The sequence below is a fragment of the Physeter macrocephalus genome, chromosome 14 (genome assembly GCF_002837175.3).
Source record: "Physeter macrocephalus isolate SW-GA chromosome 14, ASM283717v5, whole genome shotgun sequence".
Classification (NCBI taxonomy): domain Eukaryota; kingdom Metazoa; phylum Chordata; class Mammalia; order Artiodactyla; family Physeteridae; genus Physeter; species Physeter macrocephalus.
Genome location: NC_041227.1, coordinates 89687420 through 89703238, shown reverse-complemented (window position 1 = coordinate 89703238; position 15819 = coordinate 89687420). Strand labels below are relative to the sequence as shown.

General features: G+C 49.4%; 1 protein-coding gene across 1 annotated transcript in view; it reads left to right on the top strand.

Moving 5' to 3' along the window:
* Positions 1 to 3835: 3835 nt before the first annotated feature.
* Positions 3836 to 15819, top strand: part of MINK1 (misshapen like kinase 1) — a 58017-nt gene continuing 46033 nt past the window's right edge. The window contains exon 1 of the mRNA XM_028498088.2: positions 3836 to 4107. Coding sequence (XP_028353889.2) covers positions 4051 to 4107 — 57 coding nt within the window. The 5' untranslated portion in view covers positions 3836 to 4050. The remainder of the gene's footprint in view (positions 4108 to 15819) is intronic.

Sequence of the window (15819 nt, the reverse complement as noted above, 5' to 3'; positions counted from 1 at the left end):
GTGCAGCTTCAGGTGAGGGAGGCGCCCAAAGAAGGGCCCAGAGGGGCTGCCTCTTGTTCCTCAAGTGACTGCAGGGGGAGAGGCTTAGCGAAGCCCCTGGGAGTGGATAAGGGTATAGGCTTGAGGTCAGGAAGAACTGGACCCAAATCCTGGACTTGTCACTTACTACCTTGGTGACCTTGTCAAGTCACATCACTTCTCTGGGCCTCGGTGATCCCAACTGGGAAATGGGAATAATACTTAATAACTGGCTTGCTGTAAAGATTCAGTCATTGACTTAGATATTTATTGAGTACCTGCTCTTTGCCAGACACTATTCTAAACTCACAGCAGTGAGTACAACCAAGTCCCCACCCTCGTGGGACAGGCAAGTATGTCCTGGAGCTTCAGTGTCCAGTACAGTAGCCACCAGCCACATTTGGCTATTTACGTGTAAACTAATTACAATTAGAAACAGGTAAAGATTTAGTTCCTCACTCACAGCAGCCACGTTTCAAGCACTCAGGAGCCACTCGTGTCCAGTGGCTAGCATATTGGACGGTGCAGGTATAGGCCATCTCCGTCATTGCACAGAGTTCTATTGGTTGACACTGCTCCAGAGGGAAGAGAGAAAATAGATGGTGTAGTCTACAAGAGAACGTAGTTCACACTGGACTGAGGAGGGTTACCTCCCACGGCAGGTGCAGAGAAAAGTATAAGATAACAGGGGTATACAGAGAGAGCTCTTTGAGTGAATTGGTGACTTTTATTTCTTAAGCTGGGTGGTGGGATATGAACTTTATATATTTTTTTCCATATCTTCTTGTATGTCTGAAATATTTTGCAATTAGCAGAAAGTTTAGCACAGTCCTGGATCTTGCCCTTTGTTCCCCCAGCCTCACTCCCCAATCTCAGAATTGACCACAGGAGCAGGAAGAAACAGGGGGGAATAGAGTGAGCAGTTCAGGAGGCCTTCCTGGAGGAGGGGTGTGCTTGTGGATGATGACGTGGAGAGAGGGGATACTGTGGCCTTGCTCCCATCCTCTCCTTTGAGTCCAGCCCTCTGTTCCTCTGAAGAAGCCACTCCCACACAAGAAATTCCCCCTCCCCTGTGTAGCCAGTCCCCAGGTACTAATTGGCATTCCGCTAATTAGCCTCACTGTCAGCACTAAGGGCCTCTTTCCCTAGGGGACCATTACCTCATTAACTGTGGAGTGGCGTGGAGGCAGCAGCTGCCCCGGGGCTGGGCCAGGGGTAGGTGGGCTTCTGCTTCATACCGTCTGCTGGTCTATCTGCTCCCCACTCATTGGTCCTGGAGTTTCTTGAATGGAGGCCCGCACAGTGTAGGGAAAAAAAGCAGTGGGCCTGCAATCAGAAGAGTTGCCTCTAGACCCAGTGTGAAGAGAGTGAATCCAGCCTCCCAAGGTGGGTGGGAGGCCCTGAGGGTGATTGGGTCTGCGCAAAATGTCCAGCCCCCAGGGATCCAAAATTTGTCTTATTTTTAATAGTTTAACTTTTCTTGATGCCTGATCCAGGGCTTCCTCTACCACATTGTCTCTTTTAAAGTTATTATGGACAATTTCATATACACATAAAAGTAGAGAATAGACTGATGAAACCTCAGGTACCCACACATCAACACTCCAGCTTCAATAATTATCAGCACAGGGCCAATCTTGTTTCTCTATCCTCCCCACTCCCCAGGTTAGACTGCCTCTTGAGGTTTGGGTGGCCATCTGTCCTACCTCTGTGATCTTAATTTGCTCATTCTTTGATTCAGTATGTCTTTATTAAACACTGCCTGAGTCAGGCATTAGTAAATTTACTGAGGACCTTGAATATACCAAGTGTTTCACATACCTAATTTTATTTTATCTTAACCTTCCAGTTATTATCTCTATTTTACAGATAATAGAATTGAGCCTGAGAGATTAATGACTTGCACAAAGCACTGTGTTTTTTCCTACTATCCCATGCTCTTGTCCTTGAGTTACTACACTTCACAGTGCCTACCCAGACACAGAGGCCTTCATTCACTTGCATGTTACTGAACCTCTGGTGGGTGCCAGGCCCTGTGTTGAACAAGGCTGACATAATTCTTGCCTTTAAGGAGATTCAACATTTACAATTCAAAGTGTTAAATGTTACCATGGTTTAAGCCAGGTAGCTAAAACAGAAGAGCCAAACTCAGTCTCAGGGGGTCAAGGAAGTCTTCATGGAGGAGGTGACTTAGACATGAAGGACAAAGCAAAAGTCAGTGAGAATGGGCATGGTCAGAATATTCTGGGGGAGAAGAAATGGTTGAGGAGGGTCTTTTGAGTTCTGGGAACTGCGTGTAGAGGATTTCCATATGGCTAGAACATGTGAGGTTGAATGGTGGAGTACTGAAAAACAGGGCAGGAGAAGCAGGCAGAATCTTGAAGGGTCATGGTTGCCACACCTGAGGCTCCAAAGACAGTGGGGAGCTAGTGAAGGCTCTTAAACAGAAGAGTGACATCAGATTTGAGTCTTAGAAAAATCATGCACTCTGAGTATAGAGAATTGACCTAGGGAGGTCAGTGACGAAAACCAAGTAGGAGGCTAATAAGAGTATTGGAGGTAGGTGATGATTATGGCTTGGACAAGGACAACAGCAAGGTAAACTGGGTGTGGTGGTGGGGGGCGGGGAGAGGAGCAAGACTGGATGTGCATCGGAATGTGCAAAGGAGAAGGGTCCAGAAAGGAGGATGTCTGCCTCTTTCCAAAGACTTTTCATTCAAACTCTTCTAAGTGATGTTTACATTAAGGCTGACAGTGGGGTCTTTTGGAGATACCATCATTGCTGGAAGTGATCTCAAAGATCAAACGGCCTTCTCTTTCTTTCACATTCACAATGAAAGAAAGGCCCAGAGAAGCAAAGCAACTTGTTCAAGGTCACACAGCATGTCAGTGGCAGAACATGACTCCTTGTTCTTTATATAGCATTACCCAGCCTCCAGGGAGGCTAATGGCCGGGGGTGCTACGCCAACATGACTAGACCTGAGGTGACCCAAGCAAGATTTGAAGGGGCTGGACATAGATCCCTCCTCCTCCCTTCCACCTCCCCTTGCCACTCCCTCCCCCTCACACAGCTCCAGGGATCAGTCAATGAATAATTGTTGAAACGGTTCCTATGTACAGAACAAGAGGAGCAGAGACGAAGGTCTGCGGTAGGATTCCCTATCCTGAGATCTGAGATCCCCTTCTCAACCCTCCCCACTGCAGCCGGGTAATGGGGTCAGGGGCATTCCTGAGGCAGCCAGTCCTCTTCTCCACTCCCCATCCCCCAGGTGGTTTCTCCAGCCAAGTTCTCACGAAGAGGCCCCTCCCTCAGCGGCCCCACTGTTGCCATGGCAATTAGGTGGGTGGACAGCCCTTCCTATCTAGAGGCCACCCAGCCCTCGCGTGGGGAGTTACCATAACAACCCCCCTAGTAATAGAGGGTGTTGGGTCCCGCCCCCCTCCCCCCGCAAATAGAGAGGTGGGTGGCTTGATTGGCAGCTGGGCACACGAAAGAGGAGGGAAAGGGAAGGAAAGGCTTCAAAGGAGAGCTCAGAAGGAAACGGGGGAGAGAAAGGGCAAAAAATACGGGGAGGGAAGGAAACGCGTGTGCGCACGCGCACCAGCTGGTGGGCGCGCTCCCCGGCGGCCCCGGCCACCGCCCACTTCTTTCACGCCAGGCTCGCGCGGTCGCTCAGTCCTCGCACGCGCCTTTCGCTCTCTCTCCTGCGCCTGCGCGCAGGTGTCGGCGCCGAGGGGGAGGGGGAACCCGGCGCGCTCGCGTCACGTTCCCTGTTCCACCCTCCCCGGTGCTCGGCCATTCTGCGCCTGCGCGGGAGTGTCGGGAGGCTCGGGTTGCAGGCTCTGGGGCGATATCGCCTGTCAGTCGGTGGGTCGGTCTTCCCGCCGGCCTTCCCCCTCCCGGTTCTCCGCGGGAGGCGCGGTGGAGTCCGCCCCCGGGATCCCCCGATGGGGGAGAAGCGGCGACGGCGGCAGCGGAATAACCGAGCCGGAGCGTGAGCGGCCCCGGGGCCCCGTTCCTGGCGGAGGCCATGGGCGACCCAGCCCCCGCCCGCAGCCTGGACGACATCGACCTGTCCGCCCTGCGGGTGAGCGCGCTGCCCCCCAGCCTCGCCCCGCGGCGACCCCCGCCCCCTTCCGGGAGCCCGCTGGTGCCAGGCCTCCGCCCTCCTCTCCCCTCCGCTCTCCATGCGCTGCAGATTCTGGGAGCCAGTTCGGTCCCCGCCCTGGGGTGGCCCGCCCCCATTCTTCCCTCCTCCTCTACCTTTACTCAGGTTCCGGATCCCCTTCCTCCCAGGTGTTTGAGGGTCACCCTCTGGTTCTCCTGAGCCTGCAGAATCTTTACCGTGATGCCCCTCCCCAGCCCCTGACATGCTTTGAGGCCTCTTTCCCCCCTTGCTCTTACTCAGATCTTCTTCCTCCCCCTCCTCTTTTTCGGCTCCTCGAATTTTGACTTTGCCACTGCCTTGCCAGCCTCCCCCTCATCACCCTTTCTCCTCCTCTCCCAGCCCTGAATTGCATCTCTTCCCGGTCGGCAGGCACTTCAGCCTCCCCTCTCCGCCGCACACCTCCTACCGCCGCCCTCATCCCCTGCTCAGCTCTCCCCGTGCCTTGGCGTTTCAAGTGCAGCAGTCCAGAGCCAGGCATTTCCGGTCTCAGGGTCCCCGCATATTACATTACCAACTCTGCAGCAGCGTGGGGCTGGGAGGAAAGACAAGTGCACTGGGGGAGGAGGGGATGCGTTTCTTGTCTTCAGAAACTCTGGACTGGGCTGGGAAGAGGATGTTTATATGTCTCTACACATACAAACACATGCAGCATGTGGTTTGGAAAAGCCTGGGTATTCATGGTTTTGCTGGAGGGAGGGGGAGGCGATGGAGATTTCTCCAGGGAGGGGTTCATTAGAAAAAGGATCAGAGGAAACAACGGCAGCAGGAATTTCTTCGAAATATTCGTTTTCCCTCCTGGGGCTCTTGCATGCCCTCATTTGGGGGCTTTCAGCAGCGTTTATATGTTTTTCTTCAGCAGGGAGCCCTGGCTTAAGGGGCAACTGAGTGATTTCAAGGTGAAGACTCCCGCCTGCCCCCCAGGGGGTGTTTTTGTCCTGTGTCCTTCCGGCTTTCCCAACAGGCCAAGGTGTTGGGGAGAGCAAGATTTCCCATCTCTGGGTTAGCTGCTCTGGAGGCCCCTGTTGAAATCGTCTTCTGGCTTTTGAGTTAGCCAGGGATCATGGCCAGTAGTGGGAAAAGGCGGTCAGCTACACAGGTGCCCCGGATATGACTGGAGGGGAGAGGGGAATTAAGAGAGCAGAGTCATGTCGTTAATTGGGTTTCTCTAGGTGACACAGTTTTTCTTGCCATTCAGGTCATAATTTGTTTGGTGCAGTGTTGGGCTAGGAGACCTGACTTGCTGGAGATAAGGTGATAAGTTGCTGAGGAGGAAGACGGAACATTGATTTCTCTCTCTCACTCTGTGTGTGTGTGTGTGTGTGTGTGTGTGTGTGTGTGTGTGTGTGTGCGTGTGCGCGTTGGTGGCAAGAGGGTCTGAAGGCCTTAGGAGGGAGATTCGCGGGCTTTCTCTAGTTGCGGCGAGCAGGGGCTACTCTTCGTTGTGGTGCAGGGGCTTCTCATTGTGGGCTTCTCATTCTCTTGTTGTGGAGCATGGGCTCTAGGCGTGTGGGCTTCAGTAGTTGTGGCACGCGGGCTCAGTAGTTGTGGCTCACGGGCTCTAGAGCGCAGGCTCAGTAGCTGTGGTGCACGGGCTTAGTTGCTCCGCGGCATGTGAGATCTTCCTGGACCAGGGCTCGAACCCGTGTCGTCTGCATTGGCAGGGGGATTCTTAACCACTGAGCCACCAGGGAAGCCCAGGAGGGAGATTCTTAAGATCAGTTTAAACTGCGATTCTGAAGTTAAGCCAGCTGGGATATAAGATGGAAATCCAGGCTCCCCTTAATGAGCTTGTCTTTAGGATGAGCCCCCATCTTCCCTTCCCACCTTGGTTGTTGATTAACTCTGGCTTCAGGTTCCTGTGCTGTGGTGACTTAAATATAATAAAAAAAGAAGGTGGGTCCAAACCATGACCTTTGGTTTAAACCTTGTGGGACTCTCCTTGGACTTCTCTTTCCCTTTAGCAAACTCTTCTGGTAGTTTGGCCTGGACCCTCAACCTGGGATTTCCAGCAATTCTGCAAACATCATCTGACCTTGGATTTGGTATTTCCCTTCTGGACTTCGCTACTTGAAGCAATGTTAGCCTCTTTCCTCAATTGCCTCCTGCTTTATTCTCCTCTCCCTTCTTCAAGAGAGCCCTGTGACCTGCTCCCAGTGCTTATGTCTTTCCTGCCTCATGCTTCTTAAGAAAGCATTGCCTTTCCCCCACTACCACCCCAGTACTCCTGGGCTGGAGGGAGTGCTTTCTTTGAAATGGGGCTGCAGAAGGCCTGCTTTCTCCTTGCTGCTGGCCTTTGCTCAGGGCCTGTCCCCTCCACCCCACCTTGGAGAGCCCCTGTGGCACTGTTGAGAAGCTCTCTCAGTCATTTCTTGTTCTGTTTCTGTCTGTTTTCCAGTGAAAAACGGCAACCTGGAGAATTAGCAGAAAAGCGTGTTTCCCTGTACTACATCATCTCTTGTTGGGGGCCTAGGGAGGGGATGGGAGAGGAACATATTCAGCATTTATTAGGCGGCGTCAAAGAGCCCAAGTTGTCTTTCTCCTCTTATTTCAAGATAGGGCTTGGCTTCCAGCTGGTGATGAGAGTAATAGTCTGATATTAGGGAAGATTGAATTGCACTATCTCTTAGCCATGTGTGGAGAGGCGGGTGGACCTACCACACTGTGACCACAGGCACGCTTGACCTCTTTGAGGCTCTGTTTATCCACCAACCCAGTAGCATGGGGTTGTGTTCCTGAGTTCAAGTCCCTGCTTTCTCACTTTCTGTGTAACCTTGGCCTTTCTCCCCCTTCTTCCCTAGTTTGCTGCAGAGTCTGCAAAGAGCCTTACCTCTCTAAGGCTCCATTTGCCCATCTGTATATAGTGGTGATGGTACTGAACTCAGAGTTGCTGAGGATTAAGTGAAATACTGCACATTAAGTACTTAGTTCAGTTCCTGGCACATCGTGACTATATGATCGCCCTTATTGTTTTTTTGTTGTTGTTGTTTTGTTTTTTTGGCTGCATTGGGTCTTTGTTGCTGCGCGCGGGCTTTCTCTAGTTGCGACGAGTGGGGGCTGCTCTTTGCAGTGCGCGGGCTTCTCATTGCGGTGGCTTCTCTTTGTCGTGCGTGGATCACAGTCTCTAGGCACATGAGCTTTAGTAGTTGTGGCACACAGGCTCAGTAGTTGTGGCGCATGGACTTAGTGGCTCTGCGGCATGTGGGATCTTCCCGGACCAGGGCTCGAGCCCGTGTCGCCTGCATTGTCAGGTGGATTCTTAACCACTGCGCCACCAGGGAAGCCCTCGCCCTTACTGTTAATTGTTATCAGATGACAATCAGAGAAGGCTTCCAGCGCAAGTGTATCTAAAATAGCACTTCCTCCCCTGCTTCGTTTTCATATAAATTTTTATATAGCATCCCTTAGCCCGCTTTTATTTCATAGTATTTATCGCCAGCTGACATATATTTATATATATCAACCCCGACTAAAATATAAGTTCAGTGCAAGTTAGGATTTTGACTGTTCTGTTCATTTTTGCATCCCCAGTGCCTGTAACAGTGTTTTGAACATAGTGGGGGCTCAACTGTTTGTTGAATAAACGTGTATCATAACAAGTGAAAGCTCTTAGCACAGTCTTGCTTAGAGAAAGCATTCAGTAAGTGTCATGCTTGTTAGGCTTTCTCTTGCCGTCTATATATACACAATTAAGAATATCTCTTTTCTGGGTTGTTTTTGGAATCAGACCTTGTGGTAAACAAGAGTTCTGGAAGCCTCCGTCGGAGCGACGTCCCTGAAGTAAAGTTAGGATCTTCCAAGAGAAAAAGCGGGCCTCTTTTTTCAAACCTTCTCTCTGTCCAGGCTTGGTTATATTCCAGGAGAATCTTCTGACTTGGAACTCTTGGCTTCTCACAAAGGATAAGTATCAGTGGAAGAGGACGGGACAAGGAGGGAGCAGACCCCGGGCTGACCTCTCTCCTTTTGGTTGACCCGCTTCATAAACCAAGCAGCCTCTCTTTACTGTCCAGCCAGCTGGAGGTTTTAGACTGCAGTGTCCTTGGAACCATGGAGCTGTGCGCAGCGTGGCTCTATTGAAACAATACCATGACGTGCAGTCAGGAGGGACTTGTTGCCGGGTAGTAGTGCTGACAGAGATGTTCTTTCTCAAATGATCTTATGTTGTTGTGTCTGTTCTTTGGAGGAGTCGCTTCCCCTTCCTTTTTTCTTCGCGAGGCTGTGGAGCCAGCACCACTCAGAAAGCTGGCAGTTCTGGGCATGTGTTTCTAGGCTGCTGAGCAACTGCTGCACTCTGATGTGCTCGCTGTCCAAATGTTGACGACAGATGCCTCAGGCAGGGGATGGGGAGACTGACCTCCTGCAGCAGAAGCAATGGCATTGACTGGGGACTTTTTTCCTAGAGAACCGCAGATGGGAGTGGGGCTGTTTGGGGAGCTGGTGGCGCTTGGAGTGACGTGAAAAGCTGCTTTGGCAAGAGGATGGAAGGAAGGTTGCGGAGAACTTTGCTGGAACTAGGTGTTCAGCCATCCCCCAAACGAGGGAAGAGGCGTCGCCACCCTTTACGCTGCGGGATAGGACAGAGCCATGGCCCTTCGTAACACACGGAGGGGAGGGTCTTTGAAGAAGTGAGGTTTTCACAGTTAAGAGAACAGTGAGAAGATCAGCAAGAGAGCAGGCTGGCCCACCCCCTCACGCTTATCCCAGGAACTCACTTAAGACTATGCTGTGTAGAATCCTGATTTCAGATATGGCCTCCATTCCTTTCAACTCCGAACTGTGTGTCTAAAAGCGGGTAACTCACACAGTTTGGGTATGTTGAGTCCTTGCTTGTCATCCTGGGGACAAGATAGCAGGAAGCGTGCACCCACTCTTTACAAGCTTGTACTTTGGCACTGGTCTATGAATAAGGAATGCAGTGACCTCTCAATCCAGGAACATAAAACAGTTCTGGGGCTGCAGAGCATCTCCAGAAGCCATCTGAGAGTCTGCCAGACTAATCTTTCTGTCTCCAAAGTTGTACCAGAGAAAGTTATGACTAATATCCTGTCCAGCATCAGTCAGTCACCAAGCATTGTTGGTCTGTTTTATTGAGAATCAGGTTCTAGATACTATGGGAAGTATGTAGTAGTGTGCTCATACTATTCTGAGCGATTTAATCAGACCTCTGGAAGCATCCCTCTAAGCAATCCCTTTGCAAGCTGAGGGTCTCCCCCCACCTCCTTTTTTTAAACTGTTATTGCCTCCCTCATTATCTTAGAACCCTCAGGGTCAGGAAGTTTTTGTTAAATCTGGTTGCTGTGAATTATGCTCATTTTCTGTTGTCCCCTGGTCAGTCATCTTGAAATCCGATATGCAGTCTTTTCCCCTCCCCCAGCACTCACTTTACACCCACAGCTCCCTCAGTTTTTTCTTGAGTAGGTTGAAGAAATTGACCAAAAAGTGATCAGGTTAACAAGTCAGCTCTCAAAGCATTTCTTGAATGCCCACAGAATATAGGAAGATACAAGAACATGACTTGGTAGAAGCCCATATTCATTCTCTCCTCTCTCCTGTTCTTCCTGCTCTTCTCCTAACCAACCAGTTCTTGACTTGAGTCTGGGATTCTTCCGTCTAGGGAAGCTCCTCCAGAGGGTAATTGAAAAGGTGTTTGAGGCTTTTTGTTCTTAATTAGGGGAGGGAGTGGCAGAGGGAGGAGAGAAGAAGGGGATGGAATTGTGGTGATCCAAAAGGAGCCCCTAGAGATGTTGCCCAGTGGCCAGACAGCCGGGGGTGCACTTGCTAATGGTGGGTAGGATTTTCTGTTCTGCTTGAGGAAAGAGCTAGAACTAGGCACAGAGGATACAATGACACACAAGATAGACATGGTTTTCCTACAGTCTAGTTGTGGGGAGAGACATTAATAAAATAATTATATATATATAATAACATATACATAAAACTGCAAGTCATGATAAGGACCGCAGCAGGAGACTTCGGCATGCCATGAGAGCCCATAAAAGAATTGTTTTACTTTTTGCAAGACAAATATTTGGTTGGTAGATTGAGAGAGAAACAAATCACATGTTGAAAAACCGAGCTGGCATTGCCACAGAAAGAGTAGATAGAGGTGAACCAGCGGGTAGAATTTGGCGACGGCCAGAATTGGGAGACCCTGGATCAGGGCCATTCTTAGGGTGGAGCATTTGGTCAGCAACCAAGGGCCAGGGGTCTGAGGATGCGGTAGAAGCTCCAGGCTTAATTTCCAAAAGGATTTCTTCTGAACCTTCCTATGGGAGGGAAAAAAAAAAAAAAAGGTTTGTTTCAAAGGGTAAGGGTATTATATGGAAAGGGCATATAACTGTCATTTTTATTTATCAGGAGGAGCGTCTCTGAGTACTGGGTCTGTGCGGACTCACATGTCGCTCTGCAGAGGGCGCGTGGGTGTGCGGATTGGCCAAAGCGGCTGTATGAGGGAGAAGGGTATACCGCTAGATGTTTTATACTGTGTTTTTAATAAGAATTGTGTGTATTTAAGGTGTACCACATGTTTTGATAGACACAGACATAGTGAAATGATAACTACCACCAAGCTACTTAACGTTTTCATCTCCTCACGTGTGTGTGTGTATGTGTGTTTGGATCGATGTTACTAGCCCGAGTGTCCAGGGTTGGAAGGTCGGTAAGTCTCACAGGACTAAGCACAAGTAGGCCCATCCTTGGCTTACCTTTTGTGGTTGTGGGATGTGGGATTCTTCCTAACATTAGGTAGATACTGTACATATATACACACACACACACACACACACACACACGTGTGTGTGTGTGTGTGTGTGCAGGAAGCGTGCACCCACTCTTTACAAGCTTGTACTTTGGCACTGGTCTATGAATAAGGAATGCAGTGACCTCTCAATCCAGGAACATAAAACAGTTCTGGGGCTGCAGAGCATCTCCAGAAGCCATCTGAGAGTCTGCCAGACTAATCTTTCTGTCTCCAAAGTTGTACCAGAGAAAGTTATGACTAATATCCTTTCCAGCATCAGTCAGTCACCAAGCATTGTTGGTCTGTTTTATTGAGAATCAGGTTCTAGATACTATGGGAAGTATGTAGTAGTGTGCTCATACTATTCTGAGCGATTTAATCAGACCTCTGGAAGCATCCCTCTAAGCAATCCCTTTGCAAGCTGAGGGTCTCCCCCCACCTCCTTTTTTTAAACTGTTATTGCCTCCCTCATTATCTTAGAACCCTCAGGGTCAGGAAGTTTTTGTTAAATCTGGTTGCTGTGAATTATGCTCATTTTCTGTTGTCCCCTGGTCAGTCATCTTGAAATCCGATATGCAGTCTTTTCCCCTCCCCCAGCACTCACTTTACACCCACAGCTCCCTCAGTTTTTTCTTGAGTAGGTTGAAGAAATTGACCAAAAAGTGATCAGGTTAACAAGTCAGCTCTCAAAGCATTTCTTGAATGCCCACAGAATATAGGAAGATACAAGAACATGACTTGGTAGAAGCCCATATTCATTCTCTCCTCTCTCCTGTTCTTCCTGCTCTTCTCCTAACCAACCAGTTCTTGACTTGAGTCTGGGATTCTTCCGTCTAGGGAAGCTCCTCCAGAGGGTAATTGAAAAGGTGTTTGAGGCTTTTTGTTCTTAATTAGGGGAGGGAGTGGCAGAGGGAGGAGAGAAGAAGGGGATGGAATTGTGGTGATCCAAAAGGAGCCCCTAGAGATGTTGCCCAGTGGCCAGACAGCCGGGGGTGCACTTGCTAATGGTGGGTAGGATTTTCTGTTCTGCTTGAGGAAAGAGCTAGAACTAGGCACAGAGGATACAATGACACACAAGATAGACATGGTTTTCCTACAGTCTAGTTGTGGGGAGAGACATTAATAAAATAATTATATATATATAATAACATATACATAAAACTGCAAGTCATGATAAGGACCGCAGCAGGAGACTTCGGCATGCCATGAGAGCCCATAAAAGAATTGTTTTACTTTTTGCAAGACAAATATTTGGTTGGTAGATTGAGAGAGAAACAAATCACATGTTGAAAAACCGAGCTGGCATTGCCACAGAAAGAGTAGATAGAGGTGAACCAGCGGGTAGAATTTGGCGACGGCCAGAATTGGGAGACCCTGGATCAGGGCCATTCTTAGGGTGGAGCATTTGGTCAGCAACCAAGGGCCAGGGGTCTGAGGATGCGGTAGAAGCTCCAGGCTTAATTTCCAAAAGGATTTCTTCTGAACCTTCCTATGGGAGGGAAAAAAAAAAAAAAAGGTCTGTTTCAAAGGGTAAGGGTATTATATGGAAAGGGCATATAACTGTCATTTTTATTTATCAGGAGGAGCGTCTCTGAGTACTGGGTCTGTGCGGACTCACATGTCGCTCTGCAGAGGGCGCGTGGGTGTGCGGATTGGCCAAAGCGGCTGTATGAGGGAGAAGGGTATACCGCTAGATGTTTTATACTGTGTTTTTAATAAAAATTGTGTGTATTTAAGGTGTACCACATGTTTTGATAGACACAGACATAGTGAAATGATAACTACCACCAAGCTACTTAACGTTTTCATCTCCTCACGTGTGTGTGTGTATGTGTGTTTGGATCGATGTTACTAGCCCGAGTGTCCAGGGTTGGAAGGTCGGTAAGTCTCACAGGACTAAGCACAAGTAGGCCCATCCTTGGCTTACCTTTTGTGGTTGTGGGATGTGGGATTCTTCCTAACATTAGGTAGATACTGTACATATATACACACACACACACACACACACACACACGTGTGTGTGTGTGTGTGTGTACGCAACTCTCAGTTTAACATTGTTGTACAGGTCAAGGATGAGTGAGGTGTGTAGGGGGAGCGTGTTGCTGATTTTGCACGTTTGAAATGAAACAGTGCTGGAGGAGCACAGTCTTGGGCTTCTTGGAGGAGCCGGCCTCCCGGAGCAGCTGAAATGTCAGGAGGCCGGGTGGGCTGTGGGAAGCGTTTGGTGGCACGTCCCGTGGAGAGAGGGCCGAGTGGAGGGCATGGAGACTCTTTGCCTGAGAGGAAGGTTGAAGGTTGGCAAGGGAGCAGGCCGAAGTCCTTTGACCTGGGAGGGAAGTGCGTGTCCCCAGGGCAGGAGAGTCTTACACTGCCAGCCGTCGTCGTCACACCCAGGAATCCCAAGCACTCAGAGTCTGTTGACTCAGTCAGTGCGTGTGGCAGTGAATGCACCTCTGCTCTGCCTTTAGGATGAGAAGGGCCTCCTGAAAGCAGGCCTGACAGCAGCGGGTCTTCTGAGAGAGAAGGGGAAACTTCTCACACCCTCTTCCAGCAGAAATCATCTGAGGACAGGATCTGAAGGGCTGGGCTTGCTGAACTGCTCCTGGAACCACAGGCTTGGAGGGGTTTTCTATGAACAGCGGTCCTTGCAGGGACAGATGGAGGATCAGCAGGGCTGCGTGAAGAAAATTCCACCTCCTTCAATAAACCTCAGCTTCCACTTTTCCCACAAAGCCTCCCCTGACCGAGCCAGCCCTCACTGGTCACCTCCTGCACCTTTTCATGGACCTTGTAATTTAGCATCTGAGTATATGTTACCCATATTGAATATTTCATGGTCATGTTTTCCCTGTCACTTCCTTACGTATAGGAACCATGATCCGTACTTCCTGTTGATGCTCACAGTGCCTGCAGAAATGCTGAGCACACAGTAGGGCTTCAGGAATTACTCGCTTGGTAGAAATATGGAGTTAAGTTTTTTTGTGGTTTTTTTTGGTTATAATTTTTTGGCCACACTGTGCAGCATGCGGGATCTTAGTTCCCTGACTAGGGATCAAGCCCTTCCCTGACCAGGGTTAAGATTCCTGCAGTGGAAGCATGGAGTCTTAACCACTGGACCGCCAGGGAAGTCCCTGGAGCTAAGTATTCTTGTGACTTTCCCACTGGAGTGCCTTGTATGTGCTGGGCACCGTGTGACACAAAACAGTACAGGTCCTTACTCAGTGCTTCTCAACTAGGGGGGCACTGCCCTCCTGGGGGTGTTTGGAAATGTTGGGGAGGGAGGTTTCATTGTCACTTTGTCTGGGAAGCACTAACAGCATTTAGGATGTGGGGATCAGGGATGTTAACCACCCTGCCATGACGGGACAGCACACTGAAGAGTTGTTTTTCCACCCAAATTGCCAATATGCCTCTTGTGAACTTGTTATGGACGTGGGAAAGGTCAGGTGAAGGACTAGACGTGTTTTCTTCCATGAAGTCGGAAGTAGGTCCTAAGTCCCCTCCTTTCCTTCTTGCTGGGTGGAGAGAGGAATGTAGGCTGTAAATTACTTGTGTGCATGGCCCAGAGCTCTTCTCACAGCTTTTATTTGTCTGCCCGAGCACCTCTGGAGGTAAACTGGGCAGTCTCCAGAGCCAGACTGCAAGGAAGAAGATTTTCATGTTCTCTCTTCACCACCCAACCACTCTCTCTTTCAAGGCACATTTGTATGAAAGTGGTTGAAAGCATGTCATACTTGGTCTTCAGTTCTGCATGTTCACGAAAGAGTCTTCAAGAAAAGATTCAGACAGATTCAATATCTTGTAATAACCCATAACAGAAAATAGTCTGAAAAAAAAATATGTATATAATTGAATCACTCTACCATCCACCAGAAATTGATATAATGTTGTAAATCAACTATACTTCAATTAAAACAAAACAAAACAATTGGGCAGGGGCACCCAAAAGCCTGAGCAGTGGGAGGGGAGGCGGAGGTAGGTGTGTGGGCACAGTGTGAGAGAGGAGGCGGGCGTATGTATCTCTTCTCTCGTGTCTTTGCATCCTACGGTTGGCCCCTTGAAGACAGAGGTGTGCTGAGTGAGTGTCGTTGCTCAAATTGCAGGGAATAACTAGAGGGAAGACCACTTGCCTAGTATCCTTTGGAGAAGAACAGAGCTTTGGGGGTGGGTGAGTGGCTGGGCATAGAGTGGCTGGTGGGGACGCATGATGCAGCCGTGCAGCGGAGCCACCGTCACTTCTCACTATCTGAATCCCACTTAGGAGGGCAGGACTGGATGGGCTCTTGGTCTAGTCTAGCTAAGGTTTGGTGAAGTTGGAGAAGGTCCCTCTAACCTTCACAAGGGCCTTCTTCACCGCGGAAACTACCTTCAACCCCACGAAGCAAGGTTGCGGGGGACAGGCAGCCTGTGGTTCAGAAGTTTGCCGGTTCCTTTATCCCTCCAGACCTCTTGGAAGCCCTCTTTTTCTCTCTTTCTTCAGTTCAGAACAAAAATCGCTCTGGTACAAGTCATTTGTATTTTAATGTGGATTCATTTCAGAAGGGGTTCTGGGGTGGAATAGGAATAATAATGAATACTTACTATGCGGTATGTTCCCTCCTTATATAATCTCATTATCCCTCACAGTAACCCTTTGAAGTGGGATATTTTACTCATTTTCAAGATGACCAGACCAAGGCTTACAGAACTTGGAAGTTAAATAACGTGCCTAAGGTTGGACAGCCAGTAAGCGGCAGATTTCAGATTCATACTCGGGTTCAGGGACTTCCCTGGTGGTCCAGTGGTTAAGACTCCACGCTTCCAATGCAGGGGCACGGGTTCGATCCCTGGTCGGGGAACTAAGATCCCACATACAGAGTGGCATGCCCAAAAAAAGTTAAAAAAAAAAAAAAAAG